The 27,395-nt window shown below is 36.0% G+C and overlaps 1 protein-coding gene across 2 annotated transcripts in view; it reads right to left on the bottom strand.

Annotated features, from left to right (window-relative positions):
* Nucleotides 1-2,191: 2,191 nt before the first annotated feature.
* The window catches only part of LOC124867315 (MAM domain-containing glycosylphosphatidylinositol anchor protein 1), a 287,734-nt gene continuing 262,530 nt past the window's right edge, over nucleotides 2,192-27,395 (bottom strand). Inside the window, exons 17-18 of one of the 2 annotated variants that reach the window (XM_047363702.1) lie at nucleotides 10,896-11,013; nucleotides 2,192-4,290 (exon numbers count right to left, since the gene is read on the bottom strand). In XM_047363702.1, the coding sequence (XP_047219658.1) occupies nucleotides 4,205-4,290; nucleotides 10,896-11,013 (204 nt within the window). In that variant the 3' untranslated portion in view covers nucleotides 2,192-4,204. The remainder of the gene's footprint in view (nucleotides 4,291-10,895; nucleotides 11,014-27,395) is intronic. The other variant, XM_047363703.1, reaches the window with a different exon arrangement.

The following is a 27,395-nucleotide window of genomic DNA, read 5'->3' as shown; positions in this document are numbered from 1 at the left end:
TCTAAAACTAAAACATTGCTTGATGTATTATCACTAAAGCAAGGAGATAGTTTTCTCAAACTCAAAGTTAAGACAATGCTTTGCAAAGTAGGCTGTAGCTGTCTGAAGTGCCTTGTTTGCTGCCATTAATTGTTTTTGCACAAATCAAACTGGGCCATACTGACATGTATGCAGTTGTGGGCATACTATTTTGTGGTCTGCTGCCCTAATGCATGACCCAAAGAAAAGCTTAAAATGGGACAGATGTAGTCAATGTCCACTACACTGAACCAACTTTAGAGAGACCTTAGTGGAGTGGCAAATATGTATAATGAAGTGCACAAGAGCTAAGAGTGAATACTAGAACCATGTGGAAGTCTAAAACAACAAAATACTTCACTAAGACACTAGGTTTCCTTTACTTATGGACTAGAAATGTTGTGTGTCAATTTTGTTGAATAAATATGGCAATTCCACCCAAGCATCCTTTATTTTTTTTTGCCAAGAGCAATACCATCAACTCTCAGTTATTATTTATTGTAATGAAAGTGTTTAGAGACAACAGAAATGCAGGTAGTCACTTCGGTGTTAAGAGAATTAATCAATAAGCATGTTCCTAACTATATGTGGAATATACAGGCCACCAATGCAAACGACCAAGTTTTTTTTTTTTTACTGTGTTAATCTCTACACTCGTCAACTGTTGGGCAATAGAAGAATAAACTGCTACAGTAAATAATCAATCACTTTTCAGTTTCCAATGAATTTGATCCCACATTCTCTTTAACAAATTGATAATTCCTTACAATCCAAGATTACATAAATCTTTGAAAAGTAAAATTTGTTTTTAAAAGTTTATTTTTGGTTTTCATTTTGCTGCCTACAAAAGAAATAGTGGTCAGGGGTGTAAATTGCAATCTGTCCAACTGACTTTTTTGTCATCGTTTAACAAAAACAGAAAATATTCGGTTAATCCGACCCCTGATCAGAATATAAAAAAATGATAACAAGGTTATTATTTGTATACTACGACTTTTGAAGATAAAAGGAAAAAAGTATGATATACATTACTAGAGTGAGTGTCACTTAATATGTATGTGCAATTTTCAGTATGTGAATTTATTATAGGACAAATATGAGAACTTCAGATTGCCCAAAATACAGTTCCGGTACAGGCTTAATTACATTCCTATGACCTATTACCTAATTACTAAACCATTACAAAGACATTTCAAATTTGAAATAAAAAAACCAAATTGAAAAATTGAAAATGTAGATAAAACTATTGTTTGTGATTTAAATAGTTTTTCAAACAGGATTGAAACTACTTAGATTTAAGTGATAGTTCTGTGCCAATTCATAATCTTACAATATTGTGTTGTCCCATAAAATACAAATATCTCCTTTATTAGAATAAATTTAGAGATCTTTGCACTTTGTTCTTACGGTACTCTAAAGTACCATATTAGAATATATATCTCTTTAAAACTCATGTTATTAGTTGTAATAAAATGTATGAAAATGAAATGTTGTTCTTATTGATTTAACCAAAGGAAAGGACCATATGTGACACTAATTCTATTATTAATTTAAAGCAGTCTTATACTCGCATTTTGAAATTCAGTCAGTGAGTCATTTTCTACCGCTTTCCATAGTTGCTCGCAGGGAAGCTGGTGCCTATCTTCAGCAGTCTATGGGTGGGAGGTGGGGTACACCCTGGAAAAGTTGCCAGTCCATCACAGGGCACATTTAGAAAGTAGCAATTTCCACCACTTACTACTTTTACTGAAACAATAAGAGCAATATCTAGATTTTTAAAATGAAGACATGCCATGCACATTAATAGATTTATGTGATAAACATACTTGCAACTGGGTATATGTAAGGTACTGACATATGTAGTGTGTACTCCTCAGTATGGAATACTGCTTATGAACCTGTACAACTTAACTTGGTATAAGCAACTCTTTGAAAATTGAGAGAAAACTGAAGGCATTTTCCGAAAAGCTTCTATCCAACAGATGCAGACAGATAAGATAATGCATAGACAAGTCCCCCCACCCCCACCCCCACAACCTAAGGAAGTCTAATTTTGTCTTATTATTCATATTTTAGAGTTTCATAGATGTGTTCTTATATAATTGGCACAACAAGCATGCATCTGTTCACATCGGGGCAAGCCAATATTAAACAGGCACACAATGTTTGTGTGTTATGTACCACTTAGTATTCAAAAAAGCAACAATTTAGCTTTGTAAAACACAAACAAAAGAAACAACATGAGGAAAAGAAATGCTATGATCAACTCAAGGTTGACATGACGCAGATATAAGTGAGTACAGGAAAGAACAGACAGGTTCACATGCAGTATACATGGTAATGAAGATGATCAATGTACAGAAGCACATTAAAATAAGTTTAACAACTGACAGAGATATTTTCAATTAGATGAAGCATTGTGTAGCAAAGCATGACTATATTCTATTTAATAATGAAGGATGAATAAAGCTTCCATTATGATGTGTTGTTTTTTTTCAAATTGATTCATCTGCACATTGATATTTATTTTGATAAATTTGAGTCCTGCTTAAATTTAACAATCAAGTAAATGGGATTATGAAAGCTTATTAAAAGCAACACTACTTGATTAATTATAACTTATATAATGCAATCAACACATGCCACCTGGCAGACATAGACATGTTGCTGTATGAGATGACATACATGGCATTAAATAAAAATACATTTAGGAAACTTACTTAAGTTTTTCTTATTATTATTTCACAATACTGTAATTGTATTCATATAAGGAATCAGTTTTTGTTTAGTAATTCAAACATTTGGTTCATTTTTACATAAACAAGTGCATTAATGTAGTAGTTAGAAATCCAACCATTCATATATTTCCTTCTGTTTTATGCAAGAAGAGGGTTTGCTGCAGGGTCTACGGTAATGGCAGCAACAATAGATGAGTGTCTTTTAATGTAATGTATGCCTGAGGGTTTGTATCCTTTGTGTTAGTGCAAAGAAAAGGTAGGGTTTTCTATCCAGATGGCTTGGGTCATGTGTGTATTCCCTCTGGGTGCTCAGATCAGGTTCAAGATCATAAATCATCTTATAGATGTCTTATAGATAATAATATAATAATACTTTATTACTCATTGTCCTTGATCCTTAGAATGGCAAAACAAACAAAAAAATATATATATATCAAAAGCATTGAATAAGTTTGACTGCGACATCACATAAGAAGTGAAATAAAACCCAAAAGTACAACAGAGTAGTATAAACATTGTGCTTCTTTAATTTCACTTACTACAGTCCTCCATTGTCCTCATAGTCTTTTAGTTAAAATTGTATTATATTTAATATATATATATATATGTATATATATATATATATATATATATGTATAGAGAGTAATAAATGTACATGTATAATCCGCACTGAGGTTTGTCTCTTGTGGCAAGCAGAGAGGCTACTGGGGGCACTCAGCTTTCATTATCCTCTTTATATGCGTCCTTTTCCACAAACTATTTATTTGCTTTATTCATTCATCTGGCTCTTCATCTCTTTGTCAGTAGTTCCCAACTACCCAAAAGAATGATGCAAAACGATTGCAGTCTTGTAAAAAATAATTTTTTTCTCCTTTTTAATCTTTTATAGCCTTCTTTCTCACTTTTCTTTTTGCAATCGCTGTTTTCTCGTATTATTCCCTCGGGTTCTCTGTCATCTTTGGTAGCGTGTCCGACACTTTTGGTGTGCCTGGGAATAGGGTGCCAGGAACGTGGGGGATAGTGGCAGAAGGTGCTGGGGGGAGGGGGTGTACAAAGGATGCACATGGACAAACTAGGTCGATGAAGCAGAGAAGAAGGCAAGAAAGAGACACATGAATAAGGTGTTCCTACCATAGTGCTTAAGATCAAAGTTTTACTATAATACGACAACCTTTAATACTGATTGTGAGTCAGTTGCTCATACTCTGTGTATAAATGCTGCAACAGTCAAAGGAAGAAGAGGACAAAAAGCTGACAATTGGTGTGTTATCTGTGATAGAGGAGTAAAACTGATATAAGGCAGGAGAGATATGACAGCGAGTGTGGGGGACAGACAAGTGACGACACATGTACAGGGCAGACAGGAGGATAAAGAGGGAATTAAAAAAACACAAGTCAGGGCAGTGTCTGTCAGTACAGACAGGTGGTGGTCTTGTGGAAAGTGCCCATCATCTGTAGAGGAGTGAGAGGAAGCAGGAGAGGCCAAAGATCAGCCACCTGGCCAGTGGGAGTGAGCGTGATCCTCCAATAAGAACTATAGAAAAAGGACAAACAGAAGAAAATCATATCAGTTTATGCAGAGAGAGTTGACTTTTAACTAGTTTTGTAAATGATTTGTGTGACTCATAAGATATAAGACATATTCACAAAGTGAATTGCAGGTGCAAAATTTAGGAAACTCTGAGTTTGTGCATGCCTCTAATTCTGAAAATAGATGGAGGTATAACTGCTCTTACAATACCTTCACCACGTTTTTCTGCAAAGTTTGCTAACATTTAAATGAGGTATTATGTATGCATTTACGGACAAAAACACACATATTGGTATATAAATCTAAATTACAACAAGAGCCAATTGCTTGGCATTGAAAAAGCCCAGACCTTTTTGTGATAGGACAGACTGCATGGAAAAATGATGTCTGCTGAAAGGAAGTGTAATTGTGATACTGGAAAAAAAAGGGAAAAAGTGGCATGCTATGCTGCTGGATTTACAAAGAACAGGTCAGAAATATCAGGATAAAAATCATGCTTTTTTCAGTGAGTTGTACCTTTAATTGTGGAACATTCCAAAAGTCTTACAATGCAAAAAAAATGGTGCAAGTAACTCTGTTAAGAAGATCCTTTTGCATTGTACAACTGAGGGGCACAGGACGTGTCACATGAGTTTATAACCAGCAATATGCAATTGTCCACAAGTGTTTCTTTTTTTACTCTTAAAAAATTACAAATTAGTAGTGTTTTTGTATAGACTACTTGTAATATTTTAGAATTTATTTTGCTTCAAATATTTTTTATCTTAAAATGAATCATTTAAAAGGGATTCATCATTCCACTAGCTTATACAATCCGCAATGTCAATTGTTGATTTAGAAACACCCTTCTGATGTGATTCCTCCTGTCACAACATGTTATTAAAGTTTAGAGGAATGCCTCATAAAGTCAGGACATGGATTTCTGTGAATGTGAATACAGGCCACAAATAAAGCACATAGTTGATGCAAGACAGGATATTGCAATGCTTTATGAAGTACCCCCACATGTAGTTACTTGTAATCTCAAGATATAGATGATTAAAGTGACAAACTTTTCTTTATCAGGTCTGCAACTATGAGACCTAAAATACGTAATGTAAATTCATAAAGTAGCTCAAACTTTTCATGCTAAGGACGTAACGAAAATATAAAAGCACATTTTAGTTTTGCAATTTTATGAAATTAAAATAGCGTTTATAGGTTGAACAGGAAGTTGAAAAGAAATTAAGCAATAAAGAGAAAAAAATGAAGATGAGTAAACAACAAATCACAAACTTGCTAAAACCAGCCACAGTCAGGACAGTCCATAAGTCTAATCTGGTTAGATTAGTTGTTCAAAATCTGCTAGATAAATCACCCTCAGCTGCAGATTCAGCATAAATTTAAGTTTTCCTTTACAGTGGTAAAATCGTACTCTTCTTTTATAATTATTTACTACACTGTTACCAGCTGTATTTTCTACTCCTACCTAAACAGCATAGACTGTGCTTCAAAAACAAGTAAAAAATTTTACCTAATTCAACAAAATGTTCTGTATAAAAAGTGGGTAGTGTATTCAAAATTCAATTTGATTTCATAACAACTGTCCATCCCCCAGGCCCAAAATCAATATCTATACTGAAGCTCAGATCAATGCATTCCTGTAGAACAGAAGATGGACAGAAAATTGCAATAGAATGTGGTGATCTTGTTAGGATCAATAGATTTTTTATCTTGCCCATTTAGTCTTATAGTGTTTTGTGTAAATTTGGAGTCATATCATATGGTATAAAAAACTGATTAGTGTATTTTGCTCTTTTTGTTCTAAGTTTCTATAAAGTAATTTCTATTTTCTCATTTCTTGTCTGTTTCAGCTAGGCTTCCTTTTCGAGCTCTCCAAACACTGGGTGTGAGTTACTTAGTAGTCCCTCTTATTTTCCTTTAAATCCATCTGTGCATAAAGTCTGAGCACTTTTAGTTATCCTTTCATCAGATCATTGTTATTCTGTTTGGCTTGCTAGTTATTGAAATGTTTGGTCTGTCTTTAGTCAGTTGTTCCTTTGGATTTTCAGCATGAATTAATTTGGATTCTTTGTTAGATGTTCTGTTTGACTTTGTAAGTCCAAGTATAATGCCCATAGCACTATGACTGGTGGACAGCTGGTGGAACTTAAAGGGACAGCCATATCTTGGTAGGTTTGCAGTTGTGCCATACACTTTAAATTTTCAGGAATAAACAGTGTTTTAGATGTTCAAAGCTTAAGATACTGTTTTATAAATCAACCCTGATCTAAACTTTTCCATAACCTTTTCCCATAACTGTCTACTGTGTTCCTTGGTCTTCATGCCACGATTTGTTCACTAATGTTCCTCAACAAACATATGAGGCCTTCTGAGGAAGAGCTAGATTTATACTGAGATTAAATTAAACACCAGTGAGATCTATTTAGTAATTAGGTGACATCTGAAGGCAATTGCTTGCACTAGATTGTTTTGAGTGATATCAGATTAAAGTGGGCTGAATACAAAGGCACACTCAACCATCTATATTTCTATTCATAATATGTTTTGAAAACCATGTATCCTCTTCCTTTCACTTCACAATTCGGCAGGACTTTGTGTGCTTTAAAGTTTGTAGTTGTAAAAGCTGAAGTAGTATCAATACATTACATTTCAGTCTCTCTCTGACAGACTGTTTCTGACTAAGTTTTAAGTCATTGTGAGGCCAGTACTGCCAACATCCTTTGTGGCAGTTTTATCAACATACATTTTTTTATGAAAACAATTTCACATTTATGGCTATAATATGCCAAATTTTCAAGGACACATCATTTTGAAAAAAGAGATTTTGACATTTTGACAGAGGCCATAATGACTTTAGGTTCATTAAGCTACCTAAATTAGGATTGACTGAAGAAATCTAAAAACTTACTCGGTAGGTCACATTCAAATACCTCATTATTGTAAAACACTAATAGAAATAGGATTAAAACAAAAAAGCAATTAGTACTTTAGAAAAATAAACCCCTTTGTTTGTAAGACTATAGACTAAAGAAGATATAGTGCCTTTAAAAAAGGCACTATATCTTCTTTTTCCAGCTCCTTTCCTTTGCAAACATACAGATGGGCAAGGTGGAGCTGTGTGAATTGATCAGGTGGACAAAATAAGCGCTAAATAAGTCAGGAGCAATCATCATTCATTTATCAAAAGAGTCCCTTGCGAATACACTCTGTTAACCTGATGTAAATGTGGTCTACAGTGTAGGCTGCAAATTTGAAATAGTAATACATGGCCAAGCTTCACTGTTGAGAGACTTTTGTTATTGTCATTTTTACACCACAGATAGTGTTTACCACCTTATTTGGGTCTGGGTGAACTTCAAAGTACCTGCTACTTATTGCCTGAAAAATTATAACTCATGCCATGGTAATCATTATTTGTTGAGCATTAAGCAGCTGATTGTGCCTGATGCTTAAAGCAATGTTAGCCCATTGGCATCCTTTAAAAAAATTAAAATAAAACTTGCAGGTGAATCTGTTTGATGTAGGATTTTGTGTAGTATGTGTCTGAGACACGACTTGGTTTTCCATGATGGGGAAATACAGCTAAGCTTGGATTCTCTCCGTCAGAAGGGGAAGACAGAGTGAAGCCTGTCTCTATGGGAAAACAGACCCAATGGGAAAGCAACACCTGTACCTATGCCTATTTGGGAACTTTGGACAAAGGAAATAAGGTTAGAATTCTTACTTTTATGGCTCGCAAAAATAAATGCACCTTGCATTCATTATATTATTTTAATTTCTTTCAATCTTGCTCTTTTTCATTTTCATTGTGTGCTGAAAACATACTTGAATTCTTTTCTAGTCTTCATTTAACCTTGCAGAATTCATGGAGGTAAAATCTCAATACAAATGCTTACATTTCTTGCAATGGCAAAGACCTTCGTGTCGCCTCCCTGATAATTACCCATCTGTCTGTGCTGTGTGAGTCTGAAACAACCCGTAGGACACAAATGCACACGTGCACTCTTTGAGAGCTCAAGAGCTTTCCTCTTCCTGTTTATGCCATCATCTATTATTTACACCATCCGCCAGTGTTGTTACATGCACATATGTGTTACATTGCATCAAGCACACGCTCGTAGGCGTTTTCATACACATGCATCTCACGCAGAATGTTCAGAAAGGTTTTAAAAGAAAACAGCGATTGTTAATAATTCATTGATGTTCATGTTTTTTGCTGTTATGAGTTGATTTCATGGCTCTGATATTTTCTTCGTTGTAAATCCCAGGAAAAGTTAACAAAGCCCTGTAGATTCCAACCACATGTTGCTGAATAAAACAAAGCTTGTTCCGCTAATACTCAAATCACACATCTCACGTCAGAGTTTTCGCTCTGTTGAGCTGCTTGTGATTTATTTAGCTTTTTTCTGTTTGACTGTATTTTTTGTGAGTTTAACATAGTTGGGAGCATAAGAACACCAAAAGCAGCGGCAGCAGAAACTAACCTAAGAGAGTTAGCTTTGCAACTGTATTTTCATTGAAGCTGTTTCTTAGTTTGAATCTTGAATTGTCTTTTTTTTTTATTTTTATAAAAAGTCAGTTCTTACCACATTTTTTTTTCTTATGGTCTGAAATACATGTATCTACACATTTTGGTCACTTTGGTCAGTTTTGTTCTCTGACCCTTGTGGCTAGTTGTGTCATATCACATGCTTACTTGTACTTAAAGTGTTTTACTGAAACGTTTTTTTATTGTGTTACCTTCAAAGTTGCTTGACACCAGTAATGTTGCTATTTTAGAAGTGTAATCTCGATTCATCAGTGAGTTTTTTCTTTTTGTGAAAATAGTTATGACAGAGGAAGTCTTCCTTTCACAATTGCATTTATGGATGTGCACATTAGCACCACCTCGAATGTCCGCTGTTACATTACTCACATTTTATGTAAATAATTTTCCCAGGACAATATTATTCCATGGTAAATAATGCTCAGTTGCTGTGGAGCTTGTGGCATATTGTCTCATTTTTGGTCATGTACGTTTGTGCATTGAAAACATGTATTAGAACATGTAGGAAATTAACATAAAATCAAAGTATTCAACATCAAGTCCTGTATTATCGTTGAGATATGTGTTTCTTTTTGATGCGATCCCATTATTAATAGTGCATGTCTATTGGGATCCAAGGTGTAGAATTCAGTGCTCTGCCGCATCGGTACCAGGAGGGTTACGCTGTGAATTTACACTTTCATTGTTTTGTTTTCTTTGTTTTTTCAGATTCATCATCAAAATAACTATCTAGGAATGACATTATTCATGAGTATCCCAAAGTGGTCAAAAAATTATTAAACCAAATTAAATAGGAAGTAAGTCATGCCCTCAATTTCACTTTCAGCTTCTAGCATCCAACATGCCAAAGGTGAGTAAAGTGTCTGCAGCAATGTGTGATTTAAGTAATATTTTTATTAGGTCTATGCTGCAAAATTTGAGTCAGAGTTGTATCAGTTTTGTAGCAGTGGTGTACATGTGCAGTATACATTCACTGCAATAGCTGTGGCAAGACCTGTGGCAAGAGCTGCAGTGGAATTTTTCAACGTGCTGCCACCAAGGTTTATCTGTTAAACAAACTGTGCAAAAAGAAGTTATTTTATGATGGCATTAGATGCTTTTGTGCCATTTAATCAAAAAGTAGATAGTGTGATGGGAATATACCAATTACTTGTTTTATGACTAAAAGATTAAGAAAACCATGAACCGGCCCAAGGTGTAAGCACACTATGATTCCCTGGGGCCCCCAGCTGGCTCCAAAAGCATTTGGTTTGGACTTGTGGCTGGTTAATTACTAATTACTGTAAAGGTATGTAAACACAGTTATAACTTAATGCTAATTTTATTTTTGTTCATTTTGTCTGAGCTGGGATAACATTTTATGCACACAGTAACTGACTGTAAATTTAAAACCAACTTTTTTTTTTTTATAAACAGCAATAAACGTCCTCCTTGACTACCGAGTGTATAATAAAGGCTATTCACCAGATATGACTCATTCATAAAAACAGTTTTTTAACAAATATTGTTCTTCTTTCATTTCCCTTTCACGCCAAAGGATATAGCTAAAGCTTTCGAACATGAAGCATGGTGTGCAGAGGTAAACATATGTCAGAGGGGAAGATCAAGCATGGAGGAACGGAGAAGAATAATGAAGTTCAATGTGGGAGGCAGCAGGAGTGTGATGTGACAAATGAAAAAATTGAAACATACAATGAAACAACTGCTGCTGAGGAAGGACACAAAGACAATATATATATATTTTTTTTCTGTGCTCCTTAACACTGAAAAGGGCATTTATTTCTACTTCATTCTTTTTGTAGAAATTTCTTCCTCTGCAGTCCATAAATAGCGTTTTAGCTAATATTATTTCAGCTTCCATTAAATTCTCTACCTTTTAACCAGTAATGTACTGGCTGTTTTAGGGGGAAAATAAACTACAAAGTAGATTTAGATCGTTTAGAGTTGAATGTCAGATTTGTAATTCAGATTGTTGGCAAGGCAGTGTTTAGGCATGTTCAGAAGCATCTCTGTTCATACACGCGCAGGCATCAATCATATCCCTTCAGCCACATCTTACCTGTCTTACCTGCATTGGCTACAGTGTTCTCCTGCTTGCACTTCCCAACAGTGATAGACACATCATCAATGGCGATATCCCCCTCAAAGCCTGGGCCTCGGATTCCTTCAAACACAATCTGTTTAGGAAAGACACAAAGACAGAGACAAACAGATGCTGTGTGAGTGAATTTAATCCAAAGGTAAAATCAGCCAGAACCTTTTTGGAAAAACTTGCCTTAAATGAATGATGAGTTTTTCTGAATAAAAGAATAATTTAATGCAAATAGCTTCTCGCTTGATCTTGCTCCCAATTTTGATGTGTAGAAAAATAATACTGTTGTAGAAACCTTTTTGTTTGCTTTTACATTTAGATGGCAAATTATTTTTTTCCATATGTGCTGTAGTAAATCTAGCCATTTCTGTGGCTACCAGAGATAGAGACATACAATATCTCACAAAAGTGAGTACACCGATCACATATGTAAATATTTTATTATATCTTTCATTGGACAACACTGAAGATGTGAAACTCTGATAATGAAAAGTAGTCAGTGTATATCTTGTATAACATTGCATATTTGCTGTCCCCTCAAAATGACTCAACACACAGCCATTATTGTCTAAACCACTGGCAACAAAAGTGAGTACAGCCCTATGTGAAAAAGTCAAAATTGTGCCCAATTGTGCTATTTTTACTCTCCATGTTATGTTACTCGTTAGTGTTACCACTTTTGAGCTCTTTAAATTAGTGTTCAGGCTTGCATGTTAATGTACAAAGTTATTATGCAAATACTTTATGCAAATACTTCATGCAAATGATATGAAATGAAGTCCTTTATAATACAACAACTCTTAAAGTTGTGTTTGAGAGAAACAATTCTGGGGACTATTAAGAAGTCATCATAAGAATAAAAGTTTAAATTTGTATCTAAAACTTTTAATAAGTTTGACCACAGGAAATACACAAGTTCTCCAAGTACCACAATAGTTGCAGACATTTTTAAACAGTGCACCTACAGAACTTGCACTGTCAGTTTGTAGTATGATATAATGAGAGAAAACAAAAAAAAGCACCAAAACATTCTTATCCATTTATAAGATGTGATTGCTTTGTATACAGGCATTTAAATTTCCATGTTCAAAGCTGGAAAAATTAATAGAAATGTCCTGAAAAGTTGCAAAGTCCACAGTTTCTCACCAACGCCAACTTCAAAATTATGGCTGTAACTTTGGGTCAATTTATTTATTGAGTCATTTACTTTTGTAAAAGGAGTCATCCTAATTTGGCAGTCCTGTATTAGAAATACATTGTAAAGCTTTTAATGTGATTGACAGTACTTAATTATCCTGTTTACTTTGTATTTACCGAACACATTTTCAGTTCCACGTCAGTTTAACAATTAATAAAAGGCTTACTTTTTCGTCATGTTTTTTCTAACACAGTGCCAAATATTTTAACTTTTTAGAGCACCTTCATATTCATGAGTGCTGTATTGTGGTGTTTTGGAACATCTGGAAAGGATTAATTGTATTTCTTTTCATTTCAATGAGGAAAATGGATTCCACATATGAATAATTCCAGTTAAGAGCTCCGTCGTGGAATTAATTAAATTGTAAAGTAGGAGCACAACCAGGGGCATTTTTAGGGCCTTAAAACATTGTGGGCTTTGGTCCAGGCCCTAAATAGCTTTAATTTTCATAACACAGTGGCCCAGTTTTCAAATAATTTAAAGTTAAAATGATAAGGGACGTGTTGTACCTTTTATCTGCCATTGCTGGGTTTTCATTTATTGCAAATTATTGTCAGTCATACAAAAAAGGTTTACCGTAATTTTACTAGGTTTTATTATTTTTGGCAGTAGAACAAGTGAAGGATGGAGAGAAATGAAGTTCAGGATTAATGACAAAACATTTTGCTGAAACAGATAACATTGTGTGACATTTAGGAAAAAAGAATCTGAATTTCTGCCTATTCTGCCTGATAAAAGTTGTTCTTAAACTCAGAGAAACTATCTCTACCGTGGGTCTAATAAATGTGCTTCTTTTCTCATCAACACAAATCAACTTTTTAAATGTTACACTCTCATCAAATCGTTTCACTCCTGAGGGTTCAGGGTCGTAATTTCTTACATTTCAAAAAAGGAAACTGGTATAAAGCTGATTTTTTTAAAAAGTCAAATGGTAAGATCCTAAAAACGCATTTATTTATACTATTAAATAATTTTGCTTATTTTATTGATTTATTATTTTGCTTATTTATGATGAGAGCTTTCCAAACATTTGATAAAAATGGTTCCTTCTTTCATGAACCTGTTCTGTCCTTCCCTTTATTCTTCTTAGGAAGAAGCTTTTTCATTTGGCCCAGCAAAAATAATAAAAACATTTTACAACACACTCTTTTCTCCACTGAGCAGGTGCGTCTTTGGTGCAATCTTTACTATTAAACACTTTTCTGTAGAGAAGAAGGTGTTAACATATAGGCTACTATAGGATAGACCTTCATTCTGGACCTCTCTTGAACTCTCATCTGTTGTCCTGTTATCAGTACCATAATTGCAGTTATTAATAAATGTATACATAAAGTGGCATGAATGTATTAACTTGAGTAAAACTTTATCCTGGTACTGGTTTAGTTTATACAATATTATACATTACACAAATTATTCAGAAAATTAAACCAACTAATGGTACACCTTTGAGTTATTTCCTGTTAATCCTGCACCTTTACACAGTCCAGAGCATTTAGAATCAGCACAGAATATATGAAAGAGGAGAGGGAGGCTTTCTACTGTCTTACTGCCACCAGGAGATATTTTCCTATTTTATTTAGCAACACGTTTTTCTGTTTACATGTAGAACTGGACTATAGGACTTGCTGCAGCAATACAATGTAATGTGGTGATCTGAAGGACCTTTTAATGTGTTCAGCTACTTTAGGGTTAAATGCTTTTATTTTGACTGAACTAAAGGAACAGATATTTTCACATTATAATCCTAATCCAGCTAGAACCTCACAGAAAGGGGTCCTACTGTTTTCAGGCCATTTAACTTTAACTGTAGGTGAAAGTTCCTCTACTCTCTGTTCCTTGTCATGACCCTGATGATGCTCATTAGTGAACCTCCACCTCATGTCTTGCTGAAAGAATAAGTAATAACTGTCCCTTACAATTAGATCTTACTGAGTCAGCATTCAGGTTTTACTGCTAACCTCAACCTGGGTTATGCCACTCTGCTTCCCCTTGTTCCTGTGGGCACACACACACCAGATTCCCACTTTCCAGCTGGGTCCACTGCTGCTCTATTGTGGCATGTTTGAGGTGCTCATTGTAGCTTTTCGGGTAATGAATGAGGCAGCCCGACAGCTCTGGACTGAACAGGGGTTCTGGACTTCTCCAGAATATAGATATTGCCAGTCCGCCCCTGCCTGTGTGTATAGTTTCCTAGTTGTGATGCTGCGGTGCTATGTCTTTGTAAATAACCTTTTTTATCTTCTTTTTTTTCAACTCATTGTCAGGTAAAGGTGAGCGAGCAGTGATTATATGGAATACAATAGAAACAAATCTGATTGTTTTTAAATAAAAATGTTGTGTACTGTCATTTTGGGGCTTAATGCATCTTGTTGAGAGATACATACTTCTAAATGTCTTTGGGGTTCTAGTTTGGCATCTTTTCATACTATTTCAAACTAATTTCCAATTTTCCAGAATTTCTTTTGAAATTTTGGGCAATTGTGACATTAAACTAAAAGACATCTACTGCAGGTTTACACTAATCTTTAAGTGGTCAGTGCTAAAAGTGTAGTGGACACATTTTGTGGTGGCATTTTTAGAACCTGTTTCTCATTCACAAATTCAGACATAGATGACATGCAAGGTGCCGCTTTTTGGAATAATTTGAGTTTCAAATTTATGTCAACATCTGAACTAGTGTGGTTTTTGTCCTGGCTACGGACCTATGGACTAGCTCTACACCCTCTACAGGGTGCTCAAGAGTTCATGAAAGTTTTCCCAACCTGTCCACATGTGTTGGACCCGGAGAAGGCATTTCACTGTGTCCCTCATGTTGTCCTGTGCGGGGTGCTCCAGGAGTACAGAGTCGGGTGCCCTTTACTAGCGGCCATCTGGTCTCTGTACAAGTGGAGCATTGCTGGCACTAAATTGTACCTGTTCCCGGTGCATGTTGAACTCCGGCAGGGCTGCCCTTTGTTACATAATATGACAAGGGCAGCCCTGTTCATAATGTTCATGGACAGAATTTCTAGGCGCAGCCAATGATCAGAATGGGTCTGGTTTGGGAACCAGGGGTTTTGTATCTTCTTTTTGCAGGTGATGTGCTCCTTCTGGCCCCCTCTAACCATGAATTACAGCATGCACTTGGGCGGTTCGCAGCCAAGTATGAATCGGCTGGGATGAGGATCAGCTAGCTCCTCCAAGTCCAAGGTCATGGTTTTCTAAGTCTGCTGCCCCTGCAACCCAATCCCAGATAAAGCAGAAGATGATGAGTACAAGTATCTGAACAAGTTATGACCTAAACCTTATTAGGGATCTATGACAGGATTATTCCTGTAAGAGATCTAAGATTGTATCTTTATTTTAATTGAGCAATTTACAAACAAAGATGCCAATGGCAAAAACATTCAAATCAATGTATATTAGTACAACTGAAAGGTGTCACATCAGTGTCCATCTTTTAGACATTCAGGATTTTGGATATCAGAAGTAAGAATGTAGAAAAGTATCTGGAAACACAAATGAGATCTGATTACATTTCTCATTTCTTAGGTTACTGAGATATTACTTTTAAAAATCTAAATATTAAAATGTATCTTTAAATTATTTTCTTTGTTCTTGTAGAGTCACTTTGATCTCAGTTGTTAAACAGAGATGCTAAAAGAAAACTGGGGATCTGAATACTATATTCTTGGCAGTTATTCTTATGTATAGTAATCTTTTCTGGGCCCACAACAACAACAAGACTAAACAGAAGTCTCATCTGAAAACTTCCCATTTTAGCCAACAGCCATCTGGTTTCTGAGTGACAGCCTAATTACTGCGTTGTAACAAAGGCACCAAAAGCCCACTGCACCCAGCTAATCAAAAAAACAAGCACATTCTTTCTGAGGAAGGAAAATAGAACAAACAAGGAAACTTTGTTGCTTCAAAATAAAGAACAAAATACGGACCCTTCTTCTCTAGCCTTTGCTGGAGTTTAATATAGAGCAGATGCAGGATTTCATAAAGGTAAATAATAAATATGGTCATTAATGTGCTTGTAGTTTAACTAACTTCAAAGGTTTTTCCTCTTTACAGTAAGATTCCCACCATTATCTGTCAAGTATATTTAAAGCAAGGCACTCTAACCCTTAAAAAAACAGGTGTCACTGTGAGTAGAAATTACCTGCTGAATGAAAACCTGCCTACTCTTTGCTTATGAACTACCTCCGTACAGATATCTAAAATGGAGATTAATAGGAGCAGATGCAGACATGGAGGAATAGTAAATAACGCACGACTGGCTTCACTTTACAAACTCCATCTGTTAACACCAACATGCTGCAGTTAAGGGACATGCCCTGGCATCGATTTGTGAATAAATGTATCTAGCTAAAACAAGTGTGGGTTCCATTAACCTGATTCCGACCCACCAAGTGGAAAACCTGACCTCATCCCACATATGCTCTTGGTATATAAAAGGTGAAGAAAACACCTTTTTATACGAGGAGCAAACAGCACAGTTAACAAGCCTCGCGTTCCATTGCCTTTGCTTTAATCTGTGAGCAATGTGGTGTTAGTGCCTAACAGCAATGTCAAGTTGAAGTATCAAACATAAAATATATGGAGCAGGAAACAAATACTCTAATCATGGGCATGTGATGCAGGTGCACTCACATCTGAGAGGGAAGGTGATAAATCTGTGATAGCTATATAAGATTCCTCACAACGTTTGATCAATCTCAGACTAAGAGTATGTATAGATTTACTAAACATTTCTTTTTTGGGTATGCTGATTACTTTATCCAGTCAATCCAGTCAAGATCATCCATGTAATGACTGTGGATATTGCTAGAGCATTCTCTGAAGCATATACAGGTCCTTCTCAAAAAATTAGCATATTGTGATAAAGTTCATTATTTTCTATAATGTAATGATGAAAATTTAATATTCATATATTTTAGATTCATTGCACACTAACTGAAATATTTCAGGTCTTTTATTGTCTTAATACGGATGATTGTGGCATACAGCTCATGAAAACCCAAAATTCCTATCTCACAAAATTAGCATATTTCAACCGACAAATAAAAGAAAAGTGTTTTTAATACAAAAAACGTCAACCTTCAAATAATCATGTACAGTTATGCACTCAATACTTGGTCGGGAATCCTTTTGCAGAAATGACTGTTTCAATGCGGCGTGGCATGGAGGCAATCAGCCTGTGGCCCTGCTGAGGTCTTATGGAGGCCTAGGATGCTTCGATAGCGGCCTTTAGCTCATCCAGAGTGTTGGGTCTTGAGTCTCTCAACGTTCTCTTCACAATATCCCACAGATTCTCTATGGGGTTCAGGTCAGGAGAGTTGGCAGGCCAATTGAGCACAGTGATACCATGGTCAGTAAACCATTTACAAGTGGTTTTGGCACTGTGAGCAGGTGCCAGGTCGTGCTGAAAAATGAAATCTTCATCTCCATAAAGCTTTTCAGCAGATGGAAGCATGAAGTGCTCCAAAATCTCCTGATAGCTAGCTGCATTGACCCTGCCCTTGATAAAACACAGTGGACCAACACCAGCAGCTGACACGGCACCCCAGACCATCACTGACTGTGGGTACTTGACACTGGACTTCTGGCATTTTGGCATTTCCTTCTCCCCAGTCTTCCTCCAGACTCTGGCACCTTGATTTCCGAATGACATGCAGAATTTGCTTTCATCCGAAAAAAGTACTTTGGACCACTGAGCAACAGTCCAGTGCTGCTTCTCTGTAGCCCAGGTCTGGGGAATGCGGCACCTGTAGCCCATTTCCTGCACACGCCTGTGCACGGTGGCTCTGGATGTTTCTACTCCAGACTCAGTCCACTGCTTCCGCAGGTCCCCCAAGGTCTGGAATCGGCCCTTCTCCACAATCTTCCTCAGGGTCCGGTCACCTCTTCTCGTTGTGCAGCGTTTTCTGCCACACTTTTTCCTTCCCACAGACTTCCCACTGAGGTGCCTTGATACAGCACTCTGGGAACAGCCTATTCGTTCAGAAATGTCTTTTTGTGTCTTACCCTCTTGCTTGAGGGTGTCAATAGTGGCCTTCTGGACAGCAGTCAGGTCGGCAGTCTTACCCATGATTGGGGTTTTGAGTGATGAACCAGGCTGGGAGTTTTAAAGGCCTCAGGAATCTTTTGCAGGTGTTTAGAGTTAACTCGTTGATTCAGATGATTAGGTTCATAGCTCGTTTAGAGACCCTTTTAATGATATGCTAATTTTGTGAGATAGGAATTTTGGGTTTTCATGAGCTGTATGCCAAAATCATCCGTATTAAGACAATAAAAGACCTGAAATATTTCAGTTAGTGTGCAATGAATCTAAAATATATGAATGTTAAATTTTCATCATGACATTATGGAAAATAATGAACTTTATCACAATATGCTAATTTTTTTAGAAGGACCTGTATAATCACTAAAGTGTCTTTATGGGACTTTTAACATTTCAGTTTCTCATTAGGGTCCAATCAATCACATTAATAAAAGGAAAGTAAGCCAGTGCAGTGCCACCTTTTTATTATTATTATTTTTATTTATGTAAGGAATGAGAAAACTCCTTGGACTGAACAAATAATATAACTGGGAAAACACTGAAGCTGATTGGGTGGTATTTAGGTGGTATAAAAAGAAGGTTGGCCGCATACTACGGATTTAGGTGGTCGGCTCATTTTTGCGAGGGACCTGATTGTTAGGCAGACTGGAAGCTGTGAGGAAAACTTTAGTTGAAGAAAAATGGCTAATTGGCCAAAAGTCCAGAATCCTCTAATTTAGACACACTTCCAAGCAGTTTTATCACTCTTTAGCTGTAGTCAAGGTCAAGATACACTTTATTGTCCCCAAGGGGTACAGTAAAGTTTATCAATAAAATTTGTAGTGAAATGTTATGTACTTTTTTTTTTGCCAGCTGAGTAAAATTTTACATATTCATACAATCATACCCCTAATGACAACTAACTAGAGCTTTAGATGCATACCTCCGTACACCTCTGACTGAATCCACTACAAGGAAGACACCAGATTGTTGTATAATTAGAAGAGATTGGAAAAAATAATTAAATTGACAAAGTCAAGAGACTGCCGAATGCTTTGACACAGAAAACACAGAACTAAAGCAACTTTATAGTCCATTACAACACAATCACCTCATATGTAATTACTCCTGCAAAGACATCAAACAGAGTAGAGAAAATGCAGTGTATGAATGTATGTTTTTCAAGGCCTGCAAAATAGGCTTGTGCTCTTTCACAGAATTTGTGTAAAAACACCCAGCTGAAATGTAAGTTGGCTGTGTCAGCAGTGCTTCACACTTAAAAATCACTGCTGGTGATTAAGTTGAAGTCAAGTACATCTCTGTTTCTGAGATTTGAGAGCAGCAAGATTGTTCATGGAAAGTTTCTAAAGTAAAAAAACAAATACATTAAAAGAATAATAAAATTCATGTTTCACATAAAAGGAAGAAATATCAAAATACTGGGAGCGGCAGTGCCACAGGGGTAAAGTGACCCATGTACGAAGGGTACAGTCCGCGACATTTGCTGCATGTCTTCGCCTCCCTATCTCCAAACCATTCCCCATTGGTCAAGTTATAAATATAGGCCACTAGTGCTAAAACAAAATGGCAAAATACAAATTTAAAACAAATAATTTATTATGACATGATAAAAAGGAACTAATAAAGAAATATTTGGCCTTTTGGGGTAAGCTTTGTTTTAATCCCTAGTATGAAAGGGGTTTACAGCTAACACACATCTCAGATTTTCAGAGAGACTCTAAACTAATCACTGCTTCCCCTTGTTTAGTCTTTGGCCTGTAAAAAACGGCCTGTAATAAACATGTCTGGTGTCATAAAATGGTCTAGATCTGGGGTCGGCAGCCTTTATTGTCAAAAGAGCCATTTTGCCCCTTTTTAAACTAAATAACAGACTGGACTAGCAACAGATAACAAAGCTTATAAACTTTTAAAGGTTTTTTTATTTTATTTACCTGTTACAACAAAGAGTACAACAAACAGAATTGCATGCCTTTAAGTCCTTCCCATATTTGTGTAAAATTAAAACAAAGCATAACCCACTTTAATATAAAATTGTATAATTGCAGCTTAGCAGTTTTCAAAAAGTAAACATAAAATGTTTAAATGTATTTTGACAAGTCCATTTCAGCATGCTCTCCCCCTTAGGGTTAGGTTTGTTTTTTTGTTTTCTTGGCCAGCAATCAAGTTAAGAACCTGAACATACAATAAAAACTACATCTGCTCCAGGTCTGAAACAAATTATTATTTTTTTTTTTTCTGAGTGTTGTTTTGTTAGATATATAACTGACACAGTGTAGTCCCGGACTGCCAAATAAGATTTGAACCAAGCACACTACAGGACATTCTCAACCATGCTTTCAGTCTATCAGTTAGTATGTAATGATCAGTATGTATATGCAGTAAATAAAGATAAAAAAAAAACCAATATTTAAATTCTACACAGGGGAAATTGGTAAATGTTAGAGCACTAAAATGGGTCATAAAATGGGTTTCAATAAATAACTGTAATTAAATTTAACTTCAACATTTCCCTTTAAATCATATATGAAAGACATTCGCTGGCAAAACAGCTAATTTAATCAGGAATAAAACAAACACACTTGTTTGAAAATGTGCAGAATTTTTATCAACCTGTGAGAGTAAAAAAGACCAAGATGGACAACTGGTGAGTGTGTAAGTGCAGAAAGAGATTCAAGGATCAAAGGGGTACAGTCAAGTGTGAGGTTGGAGCTGCAAGAGTGTTGTTTTGTCGAGCCTTGTAACCTTTAATGTTACCATTGATGTGTTGTCCACACACCAGAGGGGATGCGGTCTTGGGAGAAGGAAGGGTAAAAATGATTGACTTTGCAGGTGTTAGAGAATGAAAAAAACATGCAGATATACAGTGAGGGCTTTGAAATGCCAGCGCGGAGCAGAAACTCTCTGCAGTGAGGGGCACAAAAATATAGGTTGGCCTGGTTTCCCACGGGTCTCTCAGGTACGGGACACTGTGAGAAACACAGATGGCCTCGGGTTAAGCCGAAAAAGGGTGAGTGGGACGTGTGACCTACAATCTGTTGCTGTGTTTGTGTTATTGTAATTCTTTTGTGTCACTTGTGCATTTCACGTGTTGCCCTGCAAAAACATTCTATTCTTTTATAGCATTTAGTATTGGATTTCACTTAAAGCTTGCAAATGCAAATCACACATTTTTAATTTGTTGCAATGTGATGGACTTGATAAAATAAGTATTAAAGTATTTAAGTAAAAATAAGTATTTTTTAATTTTATGTATGTTATTTTATCCCTGATGAAGTAGTTATCTCATTAAAAAATGGAAAGCTACAGTTAACGTTGTATGAACTTGCAACATTAATATACAATGACAATGTAATCACTCCTGCAGGCAGAAAAGCTAACTTATTGGTTAGCTTTTCTGCTGTTTAAAAAAAACATTATTGTATTAGTGTTAGGCAATGGATTGAGAGAGGTAACCAGTAAAGCTACTTTTAAAATCATAATTACATGCAAAAATAGAATGGAAATACATACTGTAGATGACTGGCAGCACCTCAAAGGCCTGTATGCAGTCACAGCACTATGCACAGGACTAGAAAGTTTGTGCTCTCCAAGGTCACTTTTACACTTTAGAAAGCCAAATAGCATCAAATTCAAAAGCGAACAGTGGACATTTAAGTGAATTCCAAAATCCTACACATATTCAAAAAGTAAACTTGACAGAAAATAATATTCAGCAAGGCTGACAATAATTTAACATGTTTTCATTGGTGTGAAAAAAGATAATCAATAGACATAGCATGATGGCAAATTAATTTAATAACATTGACATATAAAATAATTTTTCCCTTTGAGCTTCACAACAGAAGACAATATTTCTAGAGTTCAAGCAAGTAAAATATCATGGGGATTTCTCAGAGATGTCTGTCATTTTTAGTGCGCTAAATGTTATATTAGAAATTGATTAACTGATTTATTGCATTCCAATGAACTTAGAAGTGTATAGACAAACCTAGCACTGAAAAGAAAAAAAACAAAACATTTGTTGACCAGCGCCAAAAAGCGTAAGTTGAATATCTAACAGGTTATCAGATTGCTCCTTATATAATTTGTCTTCTAGAATAAAGAAACAAACTGTGTGTGTTGGTACATTACAGAATACTGATAATGCACAGATTTGCTTATTTAAGTGTTAATTAAAGTAGTCTACTAGTAGCAATGCAACTAGTAGACTGCTCTATTCATAAAAAGGGCTGGTTGAACCTGACTTTGTAGATCAGAACAACGCAACTCAGAACAACTCAACTGCAGAACTGGACGTTCCCAGAGGTGTTATTTCTGAATTGAAGCCATACATACAAACATGCCTAGGTTAGTCAATGCATCCGTATGTAACAGTTCTCAACATCAACAAACAGTTCTCCATTATGTTTTCCAGCCTAATATATTCCCCTGCGCCTCATTAACAAAAGGCTAATTCACTTAGACACAAAAAATCTAAAAAAAAAAACAAAAAAACAAGAACAATAATTAAAATGTCACGTTTAAAACCCCTGCTGTAAACATTCTCTCATACATGTTTGAGATCATAAAATGCTTTGCAGAATCAGGTCCATATCTCATGAGACTTCCAAATGAAGTGACTACTTCAGAAAGCCTTTTAAAAAAAGAGAACCTTATGTAAAACATTGACTTTAATTGTTTTTGATCACAAATACAAAATAGAAAGGTTTGGAGATAAGTCGGCTGAACATGATGCAAGTCCTTTCATCTTAGGACGAAGCAGTACCTAGAACCCAGCTCTCAAAAGACAATTAAAATTACACTTTTAACAGTTGTATAATTTAGACATATCACAGTGGGTAATCTTTTTTGCATTAAAATTAGCTAAATACAATTACCTTAGCCATTATTTACTTTTTGAAACTAACAAGTAAGAAGCTTTAAAGTGGATCACAAGGATGGCTTCCTTTCTCAACAGCAGACTGTTGATTCCCTGATATTGATTGTAAGGGTAATGGCTCAACTCACATAGAGAGACAGAAAGAGAGGGATGGTGGGTGGGGGTCAAGGGGGATAAATGTATTCATTTATTGAATATTTTAGGCATGAAAACATTAATTGGATTCTGGGTGCAAATTTGAGCATAAATTAGTGCTGGGAGGGAGCCAAATATCAAACATTTAACTGGTAACAAGATTAAAGATTTGCAGTCCTTCTGTAAAACTGTTCAAGTCAGTTTGAATTTATTTAACTAAAAAAGGAAGAAGGTAAAATATCACCACATGTGAATCTCAAACTAGAATATCATATAATTATTTCAGCATTTCAATTCAAAAAGGGAAACTCATATATGGATTAATTACACCCAAAATAATAGATTTCGAGTTATTATTTCTGTTTTCTTACATCTAATGAAAACCTAAAATGAGTTTCTCAGAAATAATGAAAAAGAACATTACCATTAATAAAATAATTTTCATACATAAATGTTATTTTACCTAGAAGATATATGGAAAGACTGATGACTTTACAGTTGTCCAGCAAATAGTGCTTGACACCCTCCACAAAGAAGGTAAGCAACAAAAATGTCATTTTTAAAAAATCTGGCTGCTCACAGTGTTGTATCCAAGCATGTTATTGGAAAGTTGAGTGGAATGAAAAAGTTTGGTAGAAAATGGGGCACAAACAACAGTGATAACCTCAGCCTTAAAGCTGCTGATATTGTATCTAAGAGGGAAAAGCACAAGACTGTTGCTCAGTTGGTAAAAGTTCACCAAATTATATATGTTGTGTCCTTTTTTCAGTTCTATTATTAAGTTCTACTCACAATGCGGCTGCCATGCATGTGTCTGCTTGGTCCTACAAAACACCACCCCATTATGACAGTCCATCCATTTGAAAAAATACATTTTTTTTCCAATGTTTCTGCACCAGAAACAATATCAAAGATGAACGTCCCTACCATGGTGAAAAAACGTTTACTCATCACATGAAGATAACATTTATAAAGCCCCACAACAATACCACCTTGGGGGCAGGAACAGAATGAGATCAGATGTTAACACAACATTACAAAAAGATAAAATCATAGAGAAGATTCAGGTTTTTTACTTGACAACAGATTTTAAAAAAAGCACATGTAAAATCTTTGACTTTTTATATAAGTAGTTGTGCCATCACCACTGCAAAGTGTAAAACTATAACCTGGCAACTGACTCAAGGGAGAAATAGCTTGTTGCTTTTTGTGGTACCAGCATGTAATTTCTACACATTAAATGGCTCCACCAGGAAAGCAGGTTTAAGATACATTGACAGTTTACCATTTCAAAAACTTGGTTGAAGAAAATACATCCTAAGACTTGGAGTGTCCAGGTAACAAACCTCCTTCAGCTAAAAGTCTTTCACACAAATGCTTTGATGTCTGAACTGTCAAGCAGGGCTTGGAAAGTATAAGGAAAGTGTACTCTAGTGTTGTCATAATCAGCAGTTGAGCATGACCAAAGCAGCAACTGGAAATTGATGCATGGTGAGGATAGATCTTTTATGGAAACCATTAATAAAGTATTAATATTATAATTATTAATGAAGATTGATGAGCCCACAGGTTTTCTGCATGATTTAGGCCTAGGGACTAAAATGTATTTGAAAGAAGGCTAATTGTGTGTCTTGTGAACCACTGGCCACATGTTTTGGATCATTAAAGTGCTAAAAGAACCAGTTATGTAAAATTATTTTGTTTTCTGGCAGAATCCACATGTTTATATTTGTTATGGTAGGACAGAAAATACTTTTTCCAGGCATTATTTCCAAACCACTAGTTGGTATGTAGATAACATCTAATGATTGCTATTGCAATTCTGTGACCTCAAGATGTCACTCTTTCTTGCAATTTGTAAGAGTTAGCCTTGGAGGTATGTTTACCTCCTTCACCACCCCCTCACAGTACTAAGATAATTTTGGATCTTCATCTAACCTTCTTTGTCAAAGGTCTACTTGTTTTATATTTTTTAGGTAGCTTCTTTGACTGTAGATGTATGCACATCTTGTGGCCTTTTCCTAATGTATAAAGATCAACACACGCATGTATTAGATGAATGTTATATTTCTCCTTCTTTCTCATTGAAGAGTGACTTAGAGAAATTAATATGTGTCATGTCATATTTATATCAAAGGAAAACAGGAAGTCATGGATTAAACAAAATCTAACTTTCAAGGCACACCAGATACATTTACAAAAGTAAAGTTTGAATTACATAATTGCTTGAGTTGCATTTATTTTAAGAGAAATGTTAGGGGTGTCAGTAAATGTGGCATAGTAATTGTCTAAAAAATGAAATCCTGTTTTTAAGTGCCAAACAAATGTAGTCAAATTAAAGGTTGGAAGTTTTTTTTGTTTGCGTAAGATTGTGCAGTAGCATAATCTGAAGTGACAAACTGTTTCTCTCTCTCTCTGTCTCTCTCTCTCTCCCTGTTTGCCACTCTCCCCACTTCCACCCAGTATGTTACCTGGGACTCGGAACACAACCTGGTTCATCTCCAGATGAACCAGGGATGACATAGGAATGACACTGACAGCATTACAGACTACATTAACTTCTGTGTGGACAACAATGTGCCCTTCATGAAGGTATGGTGTTTCTCCAAAAACAAGCTCTGGATCAATCACGAAATAAAGCCTTTGACTTCACATCTAATGAAGACCCTCAAGAGGTCGGTCTTCAATCAGCCCACCATTGAAGTCTACGTTGGATTCATTACAGTTCACCTATGAGCCTGGCATTGGAGCTGATGATGCCATTATTCACCTCTTTTTTTTCTCTTCTGCTCACGGTGGGGTCAGACGTTTCCCATTCTCCCTTGATCGCTCCCCTTTTTTTGCCCTGCTTCAGCTTTTTGTCCATGTTTTTCTTAGAGCCTCTGTTCGCATATCCTCCTAATTTGTTCATTATGGATTAGGTCAGCTGGTCTCTCAACGCAATCGATCAAATTTTCCCGACAGAAAGACAGGGTAAAGGGGAACCCTCTTGTCCAGACGGGACGTTCTTCTCACAGGATTTCTGCTTTTTGGAGTTGGCGGTTACCTGGCTTATCGAAAGATTTGTAAAACATCGGCGGCTGTTCAAAGCACTCCAAAGCTGCCTTGGATGTTTGAAGGGATCTTTAGAGCTCCCAGCACTCAGACTGATATGTCAAGAGAGCAGAATCGTAAGCTGGACGCAGCGGTTGGACTCACAGGTTAAAGGATATAATCTTGGAGAAGTTGTACGCTCGAGATCTGCGGAAAGTACCAGAAATTTGGCTATTTGGATTTGCAATCGAGACATACCAGTAAAACTCTTAAGGTAGTTGGAAATTCACAACTGCCTGAACCACAACATTTATTGTTTTTCTAAATCTGGCTCCCACATGTGGCCTTGGCAACTTCTGCTAACTGGCTATCGACAAAATATCTCCTGGGTGTTATATAAACACGATGCTCTTCCCCCAGCACTCCCCTACCAGCTGTGTGCTGATAGGACTATGCGGCCGATTGATAAAACTTCCACCTCTCTTCTCAAGGACAATGGTGTTTCTATCAGTGTTGACAGTCTAATTCTTGCAAACACACTCATAACACACTAACATTTGCACCCTCCAGATTCCACCGTAGCCTTGCTAAATCTTTACTTATGTGTGTGTTGCTTACCCCTGCTGAGGTTTTTTGTACTATTTCAGACTCTATTCTGCTAAGAATAGAATCTGAAATATGATTTTTTTTTTTCCTCCTATCTTACTTTACCTGAATGTGTGATTTCATAGATTTTCAGATTTCTCAGAAGGATTACCAGCAAAAGCCAATTATTATTAGTATTTCATTATTTTTTCATTGATTTTTAGTTTTATCAGAAGGATTACCAGCGAAAACCAAATATTATTAGTAAGTTGGACTTTAGCTGCTCTTACACCAATGACCCAGCTTTTTAATTAGACTACAATGGACTGTTATTACTTAGTTCAACTTCAGTACCGGTAAAAGCAATATATCATTAGCACCTGAAAATGTGGATTAAAGCGGTTTTGTACCAGTGACTCAGCTTCCCTAGTTAGAATTCAGTGGAATGATGAGACTATTAGACTTCTCAGAAGGATTCATAGATTTTTAGATTTCTTAGAAAGATTGTAGTATCATTTGATTTGTTTTTCTGTGTCTGTATCTGTGTTTATTTTCTTTGTGATTGTATTGTAATTGTATGTACAGCGC

Source organism: Girardinichthys multiradiatus, chromosome 4 (assembly GCF_021462225.1).
Source record: "Girardinichthys multiradiatus isolate DD_20200921_A chromosome 4, DD_fGirMul_XY1, whole genome shotgun sequence".
NCBI lineage: Eukaryota > Metazoa > Chordata > Actinopteri > Cyprinodontiformes > Goodeidae > Girardinichthys > Girardinichthys multiradiatus.
The sequence above is the reverse complement of the archived record's forward strand: the minus strand, read 5'-3'. Positions and strand labels throughout refer to the sequence as shown.